Source organism: Phascolarctos cinereus, unplaced genomic scaffold, assembly GCF_003287225.1.
Source record: "Phascolarctos cinereus isolate Bilbo 61053 unplaced genomic scaffold, phaCin_HiC Scaffold_726;HRSCAF=1367, whole genome shotgun sequence".
Classification (NCBI taxonomy): domain Eukaryota; kingdom Metazoa; phylum Chordata; class Mammalia; order Diprotodontia; family Phascolarctidae; genus Phascolarctos; species Phascolarctos cinereus.
The window spans coordinates 321,589,776-321,610,999 of NW_027556098.1; the positions used below are offsets into that span (position 1 = coordinate 321,589,776).

At 43.6% G+C, this 21,224-nt stretch overlaps 1 protein-coding gene across 1 annotated transcript in view; it reads right to left on the reverse strand.

Annotated features, from left to right (window-relative positions):
- Positions 1–21,224, reverse strand: part of TENM4 (teneurin transmembrane protein 4) — a 640,191-nt gene that overhangs the window by 344,499 nt on the left and 274,468 nt on the right. Inside the window, 1 exon segment of the mRNA XM_078156941.1 lies at positions 4,436–4,688. Coding sequence (XP_078013067.1) covers positions 4,436–4,688 — 253 coding nt within the window.

Consider the following 21,224-nt stretch of genomic DNA (forward strand, 5'->3'; position numbering starts at 1 on the left):
GAGGGGAGCGAAAGACAAACACAGACAAACGGGAGGGAAGCGAGGGAGAAAAGGAGAGCCAGGCAGAGCTGGATCACAGGCCCCTCTGATTCTAAATCAAATGATACTTCCAGGGTACCATACCGTGCCTCGGCGCAGAGAGGGAGATCAAAAAATAACCTCGCTTTCCCCACAGCCTCTTGCATTTCCCATCTCTGATTCTGTTTATTCTATTCCTCTGATAGCCTCTGCCGGTCGGTGGTTAAGAAACTGGGCCGAACTTTGGCTGCCGGGCCTAACGCCGATGAATTGAAAGAGCCAAGGCCAGTATCAGAATGAGAACGAGATCCAGAGTAACCAGAGTCGTTCAGAACAAGATCCAAAGAGTCCAGCATAAACTCATGACAACTGCAGAGACCCGAAGAAGACAGAATTTCCTGATGCTGAGGGAGGAAAGACATGGCTACGTACCCATTCCTCGAGCAGGAAGGCACCGAGGACTCCCCCGAATGGCAGGGCTGGAAGAGACTGCAGCACCCACCAAGGCCACCGCGCCCCCATTTTATAGTAGAAGGAACTGAGGGCCATATGCCCAAAGCCATGTATCAGAGCCAAGATTAAAACCTCTGACACCAAACATGATGCTTTTTCTATTGTTACCATGTTGTCTGTTAAAATACAGAGAGAGGAAAGGAAGGAGAAGGATGTGGATGGGGCTGGTGGGAGGTAACAGAGGAGGCGAGGTTTGTAACGTCTCGTGAACGGGTGACTCCACTGTCCTATCCAAACTCGACTGGCATTTATCCACAACACTTTTTCAGGGAGGAGGCCACGGCAGCAGAATCGTCTTCCACCTCCCTTGGCGGCCCCTTATTTTCCTGGCCATCTAAAATCAACAACTACATTCTCCTTCCTCCTCCACACTGTGTTTAGAAGAGAGCTGCACTGTGTGTGCTTACATAGCAGCAGAACCTAATCAGAACATCATCTGCATATGCATGCCTCACTCCCTACTCTGAAAGGCAGAGCATCCACTTATCCAGCTGAGAGATTTAGGACTCTGGTCCCCATGCAGCAGTAATGGAGGTCTTTTACTTCCTTGTTGTCATGGAGATGGGTAGGGCTTCAGATGCTAGTCGGATGCTCTCTTAAAGACAGAAATGATGCATTCCCATCCCTAATCATTTGACTTCACAAGTTCTGGAAATCAGGAAAGAGAAAAACATTTAACTCCACTTAAGTCATTTGGGAACCTGTTGCCTATTAGAGCCATTCTCAATCTGTCTTGCAGAACCTGTCTGCTAAACACCTGGAAAGGTTCTCCTGTGCTCTAGTAGACAATGATGACAGTGGTTTGCATCTGTATAGTGCCTGACAGTTTATAAAGCACTTTCTTCTCCTAACATCCTTGTGAGTGATGTAGTACAAGGATGGTTCTCCCCATTTAAAGGATGAGGAAAATAAAGCCCAGAGTGGTCACAGTATGATTCATAGTTCAATTTATAATCCTCTTTTCACAGCATAGGTAGGTTGTATCTGCTTTTATTATTCCCATTTTACAAATAAGGAAATGGATTCTCAGAAAGATTTGACTCATAAACCTTGCCAGGGACGGTGTTGGCCATGGAACCCAGGTTTCCCTGACTCCAAGGCCAAGGTTCTTTCTGCTACATTTCACAGACCTTAGGTCTACAGCTAGAAGGGTCCTCTGAGTCCATCTAGCCCAACCCCCTCCTTTTATAGATAAGAAAACTGAGGCCCAGGTTGGTGATTTGCCTCAGGTCACACAGGTAGTTAGCTAAAGAGGTAGAATTTCTATCTTAAGAGGCAGCGTGATTGAGTGGTAGAATTAGGGACACGGAATAAAGATTCCAGCTTAAATCTTGCCTTAACTGTTATTCCGTATGTATGTTACTATGGACAAGTCACAGTCTGATTCTCTGTAAATAAGTAGGATGGACCACCTGATAAGTCTCAGGTCCCATACAGCTCCTGATCCCACAAATGGGGCCTGCTTTATTCCCCCATAAAGGGCCAGGGGAAGGGTTTAGAGAGATGAGTCCTCACCAGGAGTTTTCCCTCCTGTGAGTGGCATAAGCTAATAACAAAACAAACCACACAGTTCTCATGATCTCTTGGACAAATCTGGAACACTGAAGGCCTGATCTCTTGCTACAGCCGTGGGCAGTAATTCAATGAATGCATTTTCAATAATGGAGATTTGATTAGGCTACGTAAGGCCATGAATGACATACAATTATCCAATACTGTTAACGATCACAGCAAAGGAGGAAGCATGCAGGGAAGCAGCGTACAACGATAACAGAAGCAATATTAACTAAGTGGCTGGTACGCAGGTTTTCTGGGTGGCATTCTTTCTGAAGAACTATTCTGAGAGAGAAAAACACAGCAATCCTTGATCCTCTCATTAAGGTCTAACAGGCACCATCTTTCCTGCATTAGCTAGCACAAGTACAATCGTTACGTGCCAGGCATCGCCAGATGAGTAAATCTTTTCAATGCATTGATTTATTTCACTTCCTTAAGTAGGTTATTGATCCTCTCTTTCCAAAGATAGAGAAATAAAAACACTTTTAATCTATGTAACTGGTTACAGTTTTAAGCTTTTGGGGTTTGTTTGTTTTTTAATTTTTTTCATGGCAGCTAGGTGGTGAAATGGCTAGAACCCTGGGCCTGAAGTCAGGAAGAACTGAGTTCAAATACAGCCTCAGACATTTACTAGATGTATGTCCCTCCCCAAGTCACCTAACCTGTGTCTGCCTCAGTTTCCTCATCTGCAAAATGAGGGGTTGTTGTGAAGAGCAAATGAGATAGTATGTGTAAAGTGTTTAGCAAGGTACCTTGCACTTGTAGGTGCTTAATAAACCTATTTTTCCTTCCTTCCTCCTTCCCTCTGTTCCTTCTGTCTTCCCTTCCCTCCTTCTCTACATTCTTTCCTTCCTCCCTCCCTTCCCTCCTTCTTTCTTTCCTTCCCTCCTTCTTCCTTTCTTCCTTCCTTCCAGGAAATTTCCTCTTAGGTGTCATGGTCATAGAGTGGAAAGGACATTGGCTTTGTCATTAGAGGACCAGGGTCTAAAACCCATCTCTAATGATTGCTACCAGTACTTGGACAAGTTATTTTAACCTCTTTTGGCCTCAGTTTCCTCATCTGTAAAATGAGAGGGTTGTACTAGATGACCTGTGAGGTCCATTCCAGCTTTAGATCTGTGATTCTAAGAGGGATGCTATTAATGAAAAGAGCTGTGGACTCAGAGTCAAGAGATGCAAATGCGAATTCTGCCCCTTCTACTAACTTGCTATATGGCCATGGGCAGATCCTTTTACATCCCTGGGCCTGAGCCACCTCATCTGTAAAATGAAAAGGTTAGGTCAGATGGGCTTTAAAATAATCCCAAACTCTGGCAAACAAAAGGAAACATTTCTTAGGCTTCAATGCCAACTGACCTAGGACGTCATGGGTGTGAGTATGCCATCTTTCATGTCCTAAACCATCTCCCTCTATCCACCCCATACAGTGGAGGCCTTCCTCTGATTCTCTGAATATGTAGAGTACACCCAAGCAGCCTGAGGGCTGTATAATAGAAAAGGGACCTGCCTTGGAGTTAGAAGCCTGGGGTTTGAATCCACCCCAGGTACTTCTTGGTAGACGGCTGTGCAATGATGGGCAAATTACTTAATCTCTTGGAGTTTCAGACTGCTGGTCGATATTACCAACGCTACCTACAAATGTTGTCCTTGACACTGTATTTGACTGTACTGACACTCCAAATCAGCTTTTCAAAAAAGGGTAACCTCACCCCCCTATAGAGCATTTTATTTGTACTTCCGTGATATACTTCTCATATATTTTTGTGGTTTATAGACATTCATGTTTGCATCTTATCCCCACCAACCCAAAAGCTCCAAGAAGGTAGGGACTGACACTTATCTATGGACTGCAGTATATGAAGGCTTGCTGAATCAAACAGAAATGAACTGAGAGGCAGTTCTGCCTAATGGACTGAGAGATGCACTTGAAATGAGAAAGGTAGAAGGTTGAAGCCTGCCCTCAGACACTCACTGGTTGTAGGCCCCTGGGCAAGATGGCACTCAATCTCTTCCAGCCTCAGTTTCCTTACTGGGAAAATGAGAGTTTAGACTTGATAACCACTAAGGTCCCTTCCAGCTCTAAATCTGTTATACCGTGAATGAGATTGGCAGTGAGAAGAACCCAGCTTCTGTCTTACTCTCATGTGGCCCATGCCTCCAGTGTTGCCCATATAAGACCCTCTCCTTTCCTGCCAGCCCACCATTTACGTAGTTCCATTCAGTTTGTCCGCATTCCCCCAAATCATCAGAATGGCATGGCTGCTCTAATTAGCAGGTCAGCTTCTGTCTCTGGCCCTTAGGCTCTGGGAATTTTGGGACAGCACAAGAGATGAGGTACCAGACCTACCTGGTTTCCAGCGGGATGTTACTGTTGAGTAACCAGTTGTCCTGCGCATGGGCAGACTCTGGGGGGCCGACGGGGTGCTCTCCGGAAAGAGAGTGGTCTGTCGGTGCTGGGCTGGGGTTGCTGCGGGGCGTAAAGTTCCCTCGATTCAGGGAGTTGATGGAGGCTGCATGATGCTGGTTGGGGGTGTGGGAGTGAGACAGTGGAGGAGGTGGAGTCCGCAACCTGGACGGGTTCTGAAGGCTTGCTGGGTGATCTAGGAGACAAACAGGCCTGTCAGGTCAAGGACACTGATCTAACCCTGGGCATTTTCAGCAGGAAGAAAAAACACAGTTCAACGTGGCATAGAAGCAATAACATATTGTTACAGCCCAGGCTGACCGAGCACTCTCAGATTTTGCAAAGCATTATATCTACCCAGAGAGGAGAAAGAGGATAATAGCGAAGATGCTCTTCTATAAGACACTTTATGGTTTGCAAAATGCATTCTTTACAACCACCCTAGAATCTCTAGGTGCCTTCAAATGAAGTCTCAATGACCCCCATATTGGAAGTCTTCCCTGATTCCCCCGTCTAATAGTGCCCCTTTCCTCCCATAGTATCTTGTCTTTATTTTGTGCACGCTTTAATATTTGCATATTGAGAAGAAAAATGAGATACCGTATATGAAAGTACTTCGTAAACTGTAACAGACTGTATCAACACAAGGGATTCTGACTATTTGGAAGGAACTGAGTATAGTAGACCCAACACTGTTAGGCAGGAGATGGAGCTAGAAGATCTTTAAGGTCCCAAAGAATTCACAGGTTCTATTGTCTGGAGTCAGGAAGGCCTGAGTTCAAATCTGGCCCCAGACACTTACAAGCTGTGTGACCCCAGGCAAATCATGTAACACTGTTTGCCTCAGTTTCCTCCTCTGTAAAATGATCTGGAGAAGGAAATGACAAACCACTCTAGTATCTTCATCAAGAAAACCCAAATGGGGTCACGAAGAGTTGTACATAACTGAAAAACCATTCAATAACAACATGTTTCTATAAACCCCAGGGATATCATTTACAAGAAGGGGATATCCAAAAAATCCACAAGTCAAGTTCAAGGCTCTACCCTCTAATAACCCTGAGGAACGTTCTATTCAGCTTACCTCTACACAGTTAAACATACTAATAATAACTAGCATTTATATTGGGCTTTAAGGTTTGCAAAGTGTTTTACATATATAATCTTATTTGATCCTCACCAATCCCTGGGAGGTAGGTATTATTATTATCTTTATTTTACAGATGAGAGAACTTGGGGGCAGAAAGAGGGAAAGTAGTGTGCCTATGACAACACAGAGAATAAATGGTGGCAGGACTTGATCTTAGGTCTTCCTAACTCCATGTCCAAAGGACTAATCTACTACTACCCCTATACCACATAGCAATTTACTCAATTTGGAGAAAGCCGGCTACATTTGAAAAAGGTTAAGTCATCTGACATCATAGATGCAGTGTAATGTAATAATGGCACGAGCACTGGCCTTGGAGTCAGAAGGCCCGAGTTCAAATCCTGGGCTTTGATCTTTATTATCTAAATCATTCTAGGAAAATGATTTAATCTCTCTGAAATCTCAGTTTCCTAATTGCAATGAGAGCACTACCTCCATTAATCAGGACGTTTGGAGGAACGGGTTTTGTAAACTTTAAAGTGTTATACAGATATGAATGGCAATTATTATAACACAACCCAGAAATCTCATGTTAAAGAGTAAATAAAGATACTGTTTTGAAAGCTTAACAGGAATATAATTATAGGCAAACATTAACAGAAATATAATTGCAGAGAAGTGGCTTATAATAACAGCAGGCAAGCATAGAGTGCTTTTAAGGTTTCCAATATTACTACACATATTATCTCATTTGATCCTCACAACTCTGAGAGGCAAGCTATCCCCTTTTACAGATAAGAAAACCAAGGCTAAGAGGTTTAGTGACTTGCCCAGGGTCACACAGCTAGTAAGTGTCTGAGGCTGGATTTGAACTCGTATCTTCCTGACTCCAAGTCCAGTGCTTTATTATCCACTGATTCCCTAGCTGCCTCTTTCTACTTGGTGTGCTACAGTAGACAGCATGCTGGAATGGATTCTGGAGACTTGGGTTTAAATTCTGGCTCATCTACTTATCACCTATGTCATCCTGGGCAAATGAGCCTCCTTATTTATAAGACGGGAACTAACACTCCTTGTTTTCCTGCTTCACAGTGGCATGTGAAGAAAGTGCCTTGTGATCATCAAGACCTAAGGAAATGGGAATTGCTATTAATATTATTATAAAGAGCAGACTCAAACGCCTTTAGCTGGGGGGTACACACGTACACAGGGCCTTGTCTCTGGGGACGCTCTCCCAGAACACTTTATTTTGAATTCTGTGAGTGCATTAAGGAGTTAGTGGCAGAGAGATGGGCACTTGAGATTAGAAGGGTGCCACACGATCTGTCCCAGACTGACAGACCACTCACCATGTGTGGGGGCTACTTACACCTCCAGCTTGGCTGAGGAACAAGAAAGGCTGGGCTTTTATTAAATCAACCAGCTGCCCCAGAAACAGGGGTTACAGCACTGCCCAGCTTTAAAGCTGCAGGGCTGTGTCTGGACAGAACCACCACCATCTAAGAAATTTATCGAAACAGAATCACCTTCCCTTTCCCCGCAAAACCAGGCTGAGAGGCACAGATGGCAAAATTGACCTCTGAGGGTACAGGGAAAGAGGAGAGTCACAGATCTGGGAGGACACCAGACCACGCTGGGTCAACGATTCTGTCCGAGTTCCAAGGAGCTGTTAATTGAGACAGACAATGCCTCAAACATAAGCTAACAGGGCGCCAGACTGCCCTGGGTGAGTGATAATGGATCACTCAGCCTCTCACCTCCAAGCCACTGTCTGGAACCCAGACCAAGTAAACAGGAAGTATTATTACAGAGGGCTTTTTACCATCTTCAACATTCATTCATTCAAGTCACAAATGCATTCATTCATACAGCAAAGAGTGATTAAGCACCTATTATGTGTAGAGACATACTGTATGCTAGAAGAAATACAAAGACAAAACACAGTATCTGCTATGGTGGAGTTTACAGACTAGTAAGATACAAACACAGATATCCAGAATACACAATATGAGGTCTAAACAAAGTGTTAAGTGAAGTCCATGGAGGATAATCATTGTTAGTAGGAGGGATCGCAGAAGACTTCCTGGAGGAGGTGACATTTTAAGGTGACCTTTAAAGAAGAGGTAAGAATTCAGCTCACAGAGAGAAAAAAGGCAGCCCATCCCAGGTACGGGGAATGGAATGAGAAAAGGTGTACAAGTGGGAGGGGGTGTGTTCAGAAAACAGAACAGTCCAGTTGTCTGGATTGGAACAATATGGTATAAGGCAAGTAAGACAGGGCCTCAAGCCCATGCCGTATGAGGACCAATGAAAATACTGGTTGGAGTTAGGCACAATAGCCATTTTCAGTTATTTGAAGGGTTGTCATGAGGAGTCAGGAAGACTTTTCCTTGCGATTTCAAATCTGGCTGAGGCTTACACTTCCTAGCTGTGTGACTCTGGGCAAGTCACTTAGCCTTGACTGCCTCAGTTTCCTCATCTGTAAAAATGATCTGGAGAAGGAAATGGCAAACCACTCTAGTATCTTTGCCAAGAAAGCCCCAAATAGGGTTAAGGAGAGTCACACACAACTGAACACAAACAACAACAACAAATAAAGAAGAAGAATTAGACTTGCTCTCTTTGGTCCTGGAGCAGACCTAAGACTGAGCAGGAAAAGGCAGAGCAGCCAGGTGGCGCAGTGGACAGAGCACCGGCCCTGGATTCAGGAGGACCTGAGTTTAAATCCGGCCTGAGACACAGAACACTGTGTGACCCCAGGTAAGTCACTTAACCCCACTGCCTAGACCAATAAATAAATAAACAAATGAATGAATGAATGAATGAATGAATGAATGAATAAATAAAGAGGAGAAGGCGCAGAGAGTTTAACACTAGGTTGTACAAAAGGAAAAAACCTTCCTAACAATTAGATTTGTCTGAAAGTAATACGGGTTGTCTTAGAATACAACTGGTTCCTCCTCACCAGAGGTCTTCAAGAAGAGGCTGTAGGACAACTTGTCTGAGCTATAGAGCGGATTATTATTCCAATTAATATTGGCCCAGATGGTTTCTAGGGTCCTTCCTGACCCTGAGATTCTAGGTCTCTCCACTAACAATATACAGTTCTACATAGGACCAGGAGTACCACAAAGGACTAAACAATAAACACAACGATGTTTTCTTTCAGCTCACATTCGAGTATAAAATGCCCTCATCCCTATTCCTAAAAGCATGAGGATCATGGGATTTAGAGCAGCAAGGTATCTTAGGACTCATTCAGCATAAAGCACTCATTTTATTTAATTTTTTTTTTCCTTTTCCTCACTTTAAGACAATAGGGGGATGGAGAAATGGGGTTGGAACAGTAAATTTCTGACCACCCCTCTAGAGTGAACGCTCCCTGGTAACAAAAACAACTATGTCAAGATACCTAGAAGATAGAAGCAGACAACCTTCTGCCCTTGCAGTCCTCCATCTCTCTGTCCTATGGAAAGAGGGGGGTTTCATCATTTTTTTCCTAGGGCCATTACTGGTTTTCTCATTTTTTAAAGAGTTCAGCTTCCTTTTAATGATACTTTAAAAAAATTTTACATTGTTATGTTCATCTTCTTTCATAATCCCAAATTGCTATCAGATTGGCTGGCCCAATTCACAGCTGCACCAACAATGTATTAGTGTGCCTGTTTTCCCACAGTCCCTCTAACACTGACTGCTCCCATTTTTTGGTCATTTTAGGCAACTTCGACATTGTTTTAATTTGTGTTTCTCTACTATTAGTGACCCATTCACTTTGCAGAAGAAATAAACAAAACCTGGGGAGGGGAAGAGATATGCCTAAGGTCATAGTCCAAATCCAGGGCTTTTTCTACTAGACTAAGCCGCTAAAATAAACAAGAGGATGGCGGCCATGATTTAATATTCAGATTAAAAGCAGATGAGACCTATTTTAACCCAGATTCTCCAAACAAAACCATACATGGGGCTTCTCAATAGGCCTAAAGGTGAAAGTCCATTTTTGTCCTAGATAAACACTTGCATCCTGAACTCAGCAAAATAAGGATGTGCTACCAAATTCCATAACTCTCTTCATTTGACAGTCAGAATCCTGAAAGGAATGAGGCCTTTCTGTTGTTCAATCAGACAGCAGTATTTATGGGGCACCGGCCATAGTGCAAGTCAGAAGTCATGGTCTCTATTCTCAAGAAGTTTTTAATTTAAAGGAGGTGGGGAGAAGAGAAAGAAAGGAGAGTGGGAAGGACAACCCTACAATATGGCCCACAAAGTGACAGCAGCTAATGTCTGCACCAGGAATGACAATTAACAAATTCACAAGGTAGGATCCTGTTTACAAGGTTACAGCAAACTAATTGTTGGAGAGATTTAAACAGTTAGCAGCAAAGAATAAATTAAAATGGATTTGAATTTCCTCATTCCTACATACATACCCACAGTGCACACTTCACTGTGTTTACATCTCCCCTGTAATCCACCCATAAGATCTGATTCATTGTAAAAATGAAAATGGCACCCTGATCCATGGTGCTTCTCAGGAACCTGAGGAAGGGTTCCTGATCCACAGAGTTCATTCATGGATACCCTCTGGGCCCTGGATAACATTGTACTGATTAGCATGACTTTGCTCTAACACCATTTATCTCAGTAGTTACCTCTTTCACATTGCAAGGGTTAGGGGCATGATGCCCTGCTGATATGGAAAAGATGTGTAAAATTTTTTGGCCCTCCCTGAATTTTTTCTTTTCTTTTTCTTTTGCAGAGTTTAAAAGTATTAAAAGATAAAATATGTTGACATTATGCAATACTATAAATATATTTTATGCATTTCCAAATTTCTAAACTTTTTCTGTGTTACGTGCTGGCCTTCATGTGTTATCTGCAGCTTCCACAAAACTCCTCAAATATTCCCACTTAATTTCTTGTGCTGACCTGTAATATATCCGAATCCGTGATGGGGAAAGTTGCGATGTGGAAAGGATAACCGTACAAGGCCAGAAACTCAGATCAGAGGGCCAAGAAATGTACATTCTCTGGAGTGTCACTGGTCTGACTTGCCCTCCCAGTTATACCCACCCTCCTGCGGGATCCACCGGCCCGCCAAGTGAGGCAGGGCATTTCTGAATATGCAGGTGTATATAGAGAGGGATCCTTCACTAGCTCAAGCGTCTCTGATGCCGTCTGCGTGGATGCCACCTTTACTTCCACAGATCAGAGCCCCCTCTACACCTCTGGGGACCTTCAAGAGCTGCTGTGGCCCATGAATGCTCTTCTCCACAGCTAACCTGGTAAGGAACTTCTCTCAGCTCAGCTGGGTCAGCTCTTAGATAATACTACATCATGCTATTCACACCCAAAGTCCTTCTAGCTTGACCACACCTACCAGACAGTGCCGTCTTTGAGTACCCATGGTTACCTCTGTGCCGTGAAAAGGATTCAGATAATGATGGATGCTGGGTGTCCCAAAAGTATTAGTGTTATTTTTAGCTTTAATAGCTTAAAAGCCTTAAGCTATTACCTTAAAATAGAGACAGCTTTTAAAATAATTACATATAATATTTATAATAATAATAATACTATAATATTTTATATGAATACACATATTTATGTAGCTTAAAAGGTTTAATAGCTTTAAACTGCACTGAGACTTTTGGGACACACTAGATAATAACAGTGGTAATAATAGCTCACATTTATAGGATGCTTTCAGGTTTGAAAAATCATGCAGCATTTTCTTTAGCTCCACGAGGTAGAGGTGTTTTATTATCTATATTTTAAAGATAAAGAAACTGAGGCTCAGAGACATTAACAGACTTACACATGGACACACACCTAATAAGTTTCTGGGCTCAGAATCAAATCAGGTCACTCATGAATATGCATCTGGAACTGTTTCCACTAAACCCCTCTATTTGGGGCTGATAAGTGGTGCAGTAGATAATGCCAGGCCTGAAGTCAGGAAGACCTTAGTTCAAATTTGATCTCCCTTACTGGTTGTGTGAGTCTGGGCAAGTCACTTAACTGCTTTTTGCCTCAGTTTCCTCATCTGTAAAATGAGGATAATGATAGCACTTACCTTCCAGAGTTGCTGTGAGTATCAGATGGGATAATACCCGTAAAGTGCTTAGCACAGTGGCCTGGCACATAGTAGGAGCTACATAAATGCTTATTCCCTTTCCTTTCCCTTTCCTCCTATACCAAATTGTCCTTCACGTACCTGTAGATACACATCCATGTGGCAGTCTGGAGTAGTGTGGAGAGGGCTGGGGCCTCAGGGTGGCCCCAGGGTGGCTCAGCCAACTTTCCAGCACTCTAAAATGGCAGATCCCTTGCTGATCTGTTTTGGTAGACAGGTGTCCCTACACAAATTGCATCCCGGGTACTGACTAAAATAAAAATTAAAACAGTGTATGTGTATATACGTATGTACACCCCCCCCCCAAGTGTATAGGTAGTGCTGTAGAAAGTCTACAGCATAGGGACACAGGAAGTTTAAGTTCAGGTCCCAAATGAGGCCATTGATTAGAGGTCTATGACCTTGGGGGAGCTACTTTCCCTGACTTTTAGTTTCCTCACCTGCAGAATTCGATCATTCAGACCAGGTGATCTCGAAGGTCGCTTCTGTGATCTCCATAGCTGTATAGATAAATGCAGACTAGGTGTCTGTGTCTACACACACCCGGGGTGGTAACAAAAAGAGAAAGCTATTCTCCAGAGGTTTTGGAGACAGGTGAAGTACATTCAACAGGGAAGGAGAAAGGAAGGAAATGTGAGCAGTAGAGGAGGGCCCCGGAAGAAGGCCTCAGTGCCTGTTTACACAGAAAGCAATGGTGAGCATCTCCTGTCCAGGGCTGAAGCTAGCAGGCTGCTCATTTAGCTCCACCGGAACAACACTAGAAATGAGATGGTAGGCAGACCAAACCCTGGGGGAATCCATGCTCCAGGGTCTCAGGTGCTAGCTGGGACCAACCTGGCTCAGCCATCTGATTTACAACTGTATGTATAAATACATGAGGCATTAAAAACAAGAGCTCCCCACTGCTGTATTATTTTAAAGTTTATGATGCCTTGAGGCAGCTGGTGGTGGCAGCAGATGGATCAACGGGCTAGAAGTCAGGAAGATCTGAGTTCAAATTCAGCCTCAGATATTTACTAGTTGTATGACCCTGGTCAAGTCATTTAATCTCGGTTTGCCTCAGTTCCCTCCTCTATAAAATAGGGGTAATAATAGCACCTCCCTCCCAAGGTTGTGAGAATCAAATGAGATAACTGCAAAGTGCTTAGCACACAGCCTGGCATACAGTAAGTACTATATAAATGTTAGCTATTATTATAATTAATTCAAGTGAACTAGATTTAACATGCATTAATTAAGCACCTAATATGTAAAAAGCACAGTGCTACACTAAAGAATAAAAAGACAGAAAAGAAAGGAAAGGCTGCCCATAGGGAGCTTATGTTCTATTACAGAAACTAGACAGCACAGTGGATAGGGCATTGGACTTGGATTTGGGAAGACCTGAGTTCAAATTCTACTTCAGACCCTTATTAGCAGTGTGACCCTGGCAAGGGGGTGGGGGTGGGGGTGGAGTGGAATTAACTTCTCTCAGCTTCAGTTTCCTTACCTACAAAATGCGGATAATAATAACATCTACCTCTCAGAGCAGTTCTGAAGATCAAATGAGATCCTCTGTGTACACTGCTTTGTAAACTTTAAAGCGCTATGTAAAATAACAGCTAGCATTATTATTATTGGGAAAGAACAAGTTATTCTCCCCCTCTCACCCCAAACAATCCTATATGCAGAATCTAGGTATTACTCCCATTTTACTGATGGGGTCAGAAAGGTGAAAGGCCTTATCTGGAGCCCAAATGTGAATCACGTCTCCTGACTACACACTCAGAACCCTTTGCTCTACTCCATCTCATTCAATAGCCAATAAATCCCCCACAGGCTCTCTAGGAAACGGGGTGAGGGCTGTTTGTGAAGTGAGAATGAGAGAAAACAGATGGACAGTCTGAGTGCTACCACGGTGCCCCAGAGATATTTAAAGAAAAGCCTGCAGCATTTTTGGTGGATCCTCCACAGGAAGGCCTAGCCAAGGATCATGGCAGACATGAAGGCATGGCGGAGGGAAGGGAGGCTCTGGTCAGTGGAGACCAGACGAACCACTTAGTAAACCCCATCAAGCATTTAAAGACACACCTTCTGAGGACAGAAGCAGAGGAGGGAATCCCAGAACCGTAGCCTCTCAGGGCAGGAAAGACCTTCTGGTCCAGCTCTCACTTTACAAGGGCCTTGGAGGCTATACACAGACGAGGGTGGAGGCCTCGCGAGAACCTGGGTCTCCTAACTTCCAGGCTGGTGCTCCCTTCCACATTAATGGGCACAGACCCTTAGAACGCCGGGAATGCTGAACAACAGGCATACGGCCTTTTAATTACAAAGGACTCACCCAGAACCACTCTGTAGTTTGACACAGAAGCCTAGCAGTTCTCTCTCAGGGCCAGCATGAGTGCTGCCAATCAGCTAAAAATAAAACAACAACAACCACCCTGCAAATTCTGCCAAAAATAAATCATAGATTTAGAGCTGGGAGGGACTTTAGAAGCCACTGAGTCCAACCCCCTCATTTTACAGGAGAGGAAACTGAGGCTGAAAAGGAATTCAGTGACTGCTCAGGGTCATACTGCTAGTAAGTGTCTGAAGACTTATGAGTCAGGAAGACTCTAAGGCCAGCCTTCTATCTATCCACTGTCACTAGGCTGCCAGGGCAACTAATGATGCCTGCAAACAATTTTTATTAGCAAGCTGGATACATTTATTATTCTTCAGTTGTTCAGTTGTTTTTAGTTGTGTCCAACTCTTTGTGACCCCATTTTGGGGTTTTCTTGACAAAGATAATGGAGTGGTTTGCCACTTCCTTCTCCAGCTTATTACACAGATGAGAAAACTGAGGCAAACAGGGTTAAGTGACTTGCCCAGGGTGACACAGCTGCTAAGTGTCTAAGGCCAGATTTGAACTCGGATCTTCTCGACTCCAGGCCTGGCACTCTAGTCACTGCACCAGCCAGATGCCCTTTTATATTAAAACAAAAAAAGTATTGCTTAAGCACATACAAGCTACTGTCAGTGGTAGAATGTGAATCCCAGGCACTTAGCACAATGCCTGGCATATAGTAGGCACAAAATGCTCCGTTGCCTAACTCTTCCCAGCTCCAAGCCTAATAATCTCCCCCTATATGATGCTGCTTTTCAATTGAATTAGTGAATAACCGAATTACTGCATTTTACTCCCATAACATAATTAATAATGAAATAACCAATATAATAATAATAGAGTAAGCCATGTGTGCACAAGTCAGGAATATTAATAAATTTCAGGAAGATTATTTACAGTCTTTTCCAAGGACATAGTAATAAAAATGCGGTTTAAAAAAGAAAGCCACAAACTTGCAGAATAAAAGCCCAGGCCCAGAAACATAATCTGCCAATAAGTCTGATCGCTGGTTCTTTGCAGACATAAGAGGTAGGGGGCCGACTGGAGTGCCAAAGTTCAATGATACTACGAGGAAGACAGACACGACAGAGAGCTAGATACTAAGAACTTAATGAAGACCCCAGTGAGCTTCACAATCATTAATAGGCCTCTAATGATTGTCACATATGAAATATGATATTTAATTATCATAAAACATTAAATCCTGATTGTTCATGAATGCCAAAAAGAAAGAGTTGTTTTTGCTACATTAAAATGTCATCGACCACTGTGGACTTGGTTACTGCAGACACAACAGCGCTGAGACAGAGCTGGCTAATGAAGCTTGCTCTCCACAGCCAATTTAGAGAGAAAAAGAACTCTTTGTCATCACATCAACAAGCCTAGGGTCGAACGAACACAGAGCACAATGAGGCGACCAGGGAGGGGGTCCGGATCAATCTAAACCCCACGGGCTTTTCGATGGGGTTAATGCAACGATGAGTCAAGGACCGGCAATTTCAGGGGTGCAGGCCACCCACTAGGTGCAAATGGAGATGCCTCGGTGGCCCTTGGGGGCTGCTCTGGCCAAAAGAACTCGTCACTCCCTAGACAGACCGCTGACTGCTCCCCACTCCTTCCCTCTTGACCCTAGCTCCTGGCTGCCCTGGCTTCCTTCAAGACGTGTTCAATCCCATCTTCTGCAGGTCTTCCTGCTGGTTCCTTTCTTCTGAGATTGTCTTCTTTCTCCTCTGTATATCTGGTTGGCATTGTCGTTTCTCCCGTTAGAATGCGACAACTCTTTGAGGACAGAAACAATGTTTTTTTGCCTTTCTTCGTATTCCCATTGCTTAGCAGAGTGCCTGGCATGTAGTAAGGCTTTAATAAAGACTTGTCGACTGACTGACTGGCTTGACTAACGATGACTCTCTCTCTGTCTGCCTTTCTGTTTCTTTCTCTGTGTCTCTGTCTCTCTGTTTCTCTCTCTCTCTCCTCTCCCTCAGTCTCTCTCTCCCCCGTTTCCCTCTCCTTTCTCTCTCGCCCCCCTTCCCTCTCTCTTCTCTCTCTCTCTCTCTCTCCCTCTCTCTCTCTCTCTCTCTCTCTCTCTCTCTCTCTCTCTCTCTCTCTCCATTTTTCTCTCTCTACCCCCTTCTTCTTTCTCTCCTCTCTCTCTCCCCCCTTTCTCCCCTCTCTTTTCTCTCTTGCCTCTCTCTCTCTCCTCTCTTCTCTCTCTCTCCCTCCTCTCCTTTCTCTCCTCTCTTCTCTCTCTCCATTTCTCTCTCTCCCCGCTCTCCTTTCTCCCCTCTCTTCTCTCTCTCTCTCTCGCCCTCCCCTCTTTCCTTAGCTAGTCTACGTCTTAGAGGAAAGGCACAGCACGCATAACCAGGCCCAGCCTTGGAACCTTTCCAGCATCATAGGATCTGCTGGAGTTTATGCTTCACGGCAGAATGTAAAGGCATCTCCAGGCCATCACACAGCACTAGAGAAGGACTTGAGGGAGATAAAACTGACCTTCCCATTGGGTTAATTCAACACATAGACATAGACAGACAGACAGGTAGAAAACCATATAATCTCAGCTGTATGGGACCTCAAAGGTAGTTGAACCTCCTACTCAATGCATCAATCTCTCCAACAAAATTTTCCACGTATGATCACCTAGCCTCTGATTGAAGACCTCTACTCATGGCGAGTTTTTGTTGTCATTGTTGTTCAGTCGTGTTTTAATCATGTCTGACTCTTTGTGACCCCCTTTGGGGTTTTCTTGGCTAAGATACTGGAGTGATTTGCCATTTCCTTCTCCAGCTCATTTCACAGATGAGGGTTTAGTGACTTGCCCAGGGTCACACAGCTAGTAAGTGTCTGAGGCCAGATTTGAGCTCTGAAAGATAAGTCTTCCTGACTCCAGGCCCAGCACTCTATCCACTAACCCACCTACCTGCCCCAGTGGAGTTTACTGCCCTCCCATTGTTCCCCACCCTAACTAGACAGTCCATGCCCATTTTGGGACAGCTCAATGAAATATTTTTCATATGCTGAATTGAAATATTCTTTTTTATAATTGCTAAACACTGGTCCTACATCTGGTCTCTGTGGACAAGCAGAACAAAACTAATCCTTCTATCATATGACCTCCCTTTGGATATGTGTCTTCTTTATTTCCTCCCAAGTGTTCCCTTCCATAGACTACGCACTCCTAGTTTCTTAGACTAATTCTCCTATGGCATGGTCTCCAGCCCAGCATATCACATTGGTCAGTCTACTTGGGAAATGCTGTAGTTTATCAATGTGCCACCTAAAATGTGAAGTGCAGAACACAGCATAATCGTCTAGAGGTGACTGGCCAGGAGAGAAAACAGCCATATCAGTCTTATGCTGCTTCACCGCACCTTCCTCTAAGCAAACTGATAGGTCAGTGTCCAAAAGCCAATTTCCAGAATTACTGTTGTTGTTTGTCCTTCATTCTTGAAGAGGACTATGACATCAGGGAGGTGATGCCCAGCCCTCCACAAATAAGTAAAAAGACCAAGTACTATAACTATATAATGATAATGATGATGATGATAAAAAATAAAAAGAACCCGACACGGCTTTATTATGAGGAATAAAAATGAATATGTGGCCAAAACTGTCTGCCATCTTTTCTGGCCTCTATCTTGGTGTGGAGCTGCCTCCCTGCTCACTGAGCACACAAGAAAAGTCCACATTCCTTCCAGCTCCCAGGATTTCATGCTGATGCTAGGATACCTTTCATCACTTCCTAATCCCCCTCTTCCTGCTATTCACACCTCTACAGGTGGAGGTCCAATGACCATCTAGGCAGCTCCTCAGCCTCAGCCTTTCTAGGTGCAGCTTGGGCCCCACCAACACATGCTTCAAGTATTTAGCTTAGCAAAGTTTCCCATGAGAACCAGAGCTCTGTCCTTGCACTCTGAAGCAGCAAAGCCCCCTCTCTACATGAAAGCAATTTAAAGAGGCTTATGACACCATGATGGAATGACAAGTGGGAAACTCAAGGATGCCCTGGAATATGTCTCCTCGCACATACTACAGCCTTCTCCAAGCGCTTTACATTTCTTCTCCTCCGTAGAAGCAGTTTGGTATAATAGCTGGTATCTGTATAATGCTTTGAGGTTTGCAAAGTGCTCTACATATGGAGACCCTTTCAGGTTATCTCATCTAATCCTCACAACAACCCTGTAGGGTAGATGCTATTATTATCCCCATGTTCACACTTGTGAAAACTGAAGCTGAGAAAGATTAAGTGACTTCCCAAGGATCACAAAGCTAGGAAGCATCTGCAGCAAAATTTGAACTCGACTCTTTATGACTCCAAGTCTAGCAGTGTTCTACCCAGTGCACCACCACCTCATTATGCACAGCACTGGATCCAGGAGTTCTCAGATTGAGCCTTGAACCCTGTTTCTGCCATTCACACCCTGTTTCTGCCATTCAATCAAGCAAACTGAGAGATCTGGAAAAGTGGTAATATCCAAAATTAAATCCAAAGACTACTTACCACCATAACTACATCAATCTGTATGATGGTAGTAACGGTTGATGATAAAAAATAAAAGGAATCCAACAGGCCTTTGTCCTAAGGAATAAAAATGAAGTATGTGGCCAAAAGGGAATTTTCCATCCCTTCTGGCCTCTGTACTACCATGCAATAAACATTTACTAAACATCTACTGTGTGCCAGAGCTGTGTGGCATCAAGGAAGCAGCTATGCCTTTCTCAGTCTCAGTTTTCTCATCTGTAAAATAGGGATAATAGTATTTGCATTACCTAATATCCTATCAAATTAGAGGTGTGAACCAGATGATTCAATTCAACAAACATACACTGAGCATCTCCTCTTTGTGATCCTCTGTACATGACTCTGGGTGGCAAAAGCGAAAAACAGCCTAGCTTTTCTGAGTAAACTGAGGCTCAGAGAGATTAAGTGATTTGTCCAAGGTCAGAGGAGAAGTAGCAGAACTGGGGTTTGATCCATGTTTCCAATTCTAACAATCTATATTCCAAGTTTCTCTCTATTGCTAACATCCAATGCGGTAAAGTCATCTATAGTACTAAGGTTCTATAATTTTATTTCAATCCGCTTGGCAAATTTTTTTTTGCCCATGAAGTGGTCACCACCAGTTATTTCCTACAATCATCATTATCACAGCCAAGATGATTCTTCTGACACTTCATTCCTGGCCTGAAAAGGTCGTGTGTGTGTGTGTGTGTGTGTGTGTGTGTGTGTGTGTGTGTGTGTGTGTGTCTATATATATATGTATATATTTTTTTTCTTCTGTTTTGATTAAAATTCCCACTTGTTATTCAACTGGTTTTGGCTGAGAAAGCTTCCTTTCTGATTCCCCAGACGCTGGTAAAATCCAAGTGTTGGACTCAGCACTTGGAAAGGGGCTCATAGGCTTTTCAAAGGGGACGCAGAGGTCACCTACTCCGGTTGCCTCATTTCCAACAGCTAAGTAATTTGCCCAGTCACAGTCTGCCAACACTCGAACTCTGGTCTTTTTCACTCCAAATATAGCGTTCATTCCATGATACTAAGCTATGTTCCACTATGGTCCTATCTTTCAAGAAACTATCACGGCTGACGTGCAAAGGCTTTGAATACTCTGGGATCACAGAACAGATGCCCACGACCCCTCTGCAATCCCCTCATTACTACTTCCAGAGTTCAAAGTGCTGTTAGAAGTTGGGCATCCCCCTGATGTTTGGTGGGGGCCATACTGAGTAAGCAGAAGGGGCAGTGAATGTGACCTCTGAGTAGGCATTCTGTTCCCCATCAAGAAAAATGTCATCACAGCACAATAAGAGGTTGGCTTCTGCAGTCGCAGCACTCTGGCTATTATCTTTACTGATTGGAGCAGAGGAATATCAAGGAGGAGGCCTCCTCAGGGTCATAAAGGGAATCAGAGCACCAACCTTCCTCTCTCTGACTTCCAACCACTATGGAGCCATCTCCCCTAATGCATTCAGCTGCTGCACCAGACATCCAAAACACAGCTCGGCCTCTCTTTTTGCTCCCATCCCAACTAATTTTCATTTGTTAAACAGAAGTGAGTTGCATCTAATTATATTCATGGCCCAGTGTTATTTATTAATGCCTGGGCTGTGTGTGTGGAACACTTAAGCACACAGGAAGTATGGATAAGAAGGCAAGAAGGCCTGTGTTCAAATCCAATCTCAGACATTTCCCAGCTATACGAGCTAGTCACTTAACCTCTGCCTGCCTCAGTTTCTTCAACTGCAAAATGAAAGGTTGGCCCTGATAGCCTTCCAGCTATAACTCTATAATCCTATGATTTATTTCCTCCTGGCCTTTACTGCAAATGGGGGCGATATTGGCAGAATGTAACTCATCCATCCATTCCTTTAGTCAGGCAGTCAGTCTTTTAAAAAACCTGAAGTTCTAGTGATGTGTTCTGTTTGATGAAATGTGTATTGAAAACAGTGTTTGTTGAAGGACCAAGGGAATGAATGAAATCATCAATCAGTGAAATGTCATTTCCTCAACTTTCTACCTGCTTTATCTCTCAAAATCTAACCCACCCTTAAAGGATCAGAACAATCTTTGCCTTCTCTATGAAACTTTTCCTGCCTACTGCAGCCCACAATCCTCTTTTTCTTTTCTAAATTCCTCCTGCATCTTTAGAGCCAGTGCCAAGCAATTTAGTGCTTAATTCTTCTCTAATTTCCTGTGTGCTAATCTTGTTAACACAACTGTACAGTGGAAGTTTCTATAGCTCAGGAACCAACATGCACAGATTTGATGTGCCATGTAGTACGAAGCACAGTCACTAACGCAGGGTAAGTGCTCAGGAAAATGATTTATTGATTGAACTGACCTGGGTGGGACTGCTACCTCTAAGAAATAAATCCATTTCAACTCAATAGTCGCTTATTAAGCACCTACTATATGCAAGGCAATGCGATGTGCACCAAGATACACAGACTGGTTTTCTTCTTGATCATGATTCATGACAAAAGGATCCTTCCAAGTCTAGCTCAAATGGGACCTCCTCAAGGAAGCCTTCCCTAATTTTTCCACCTTTCATATGATCTCATAGTATACTGTATTCCTCACAAATCTTATATTCCAATTTATATTACATTTATCTATGTTGTTCAGTCATTTTTCAGTCATGTCCAACTC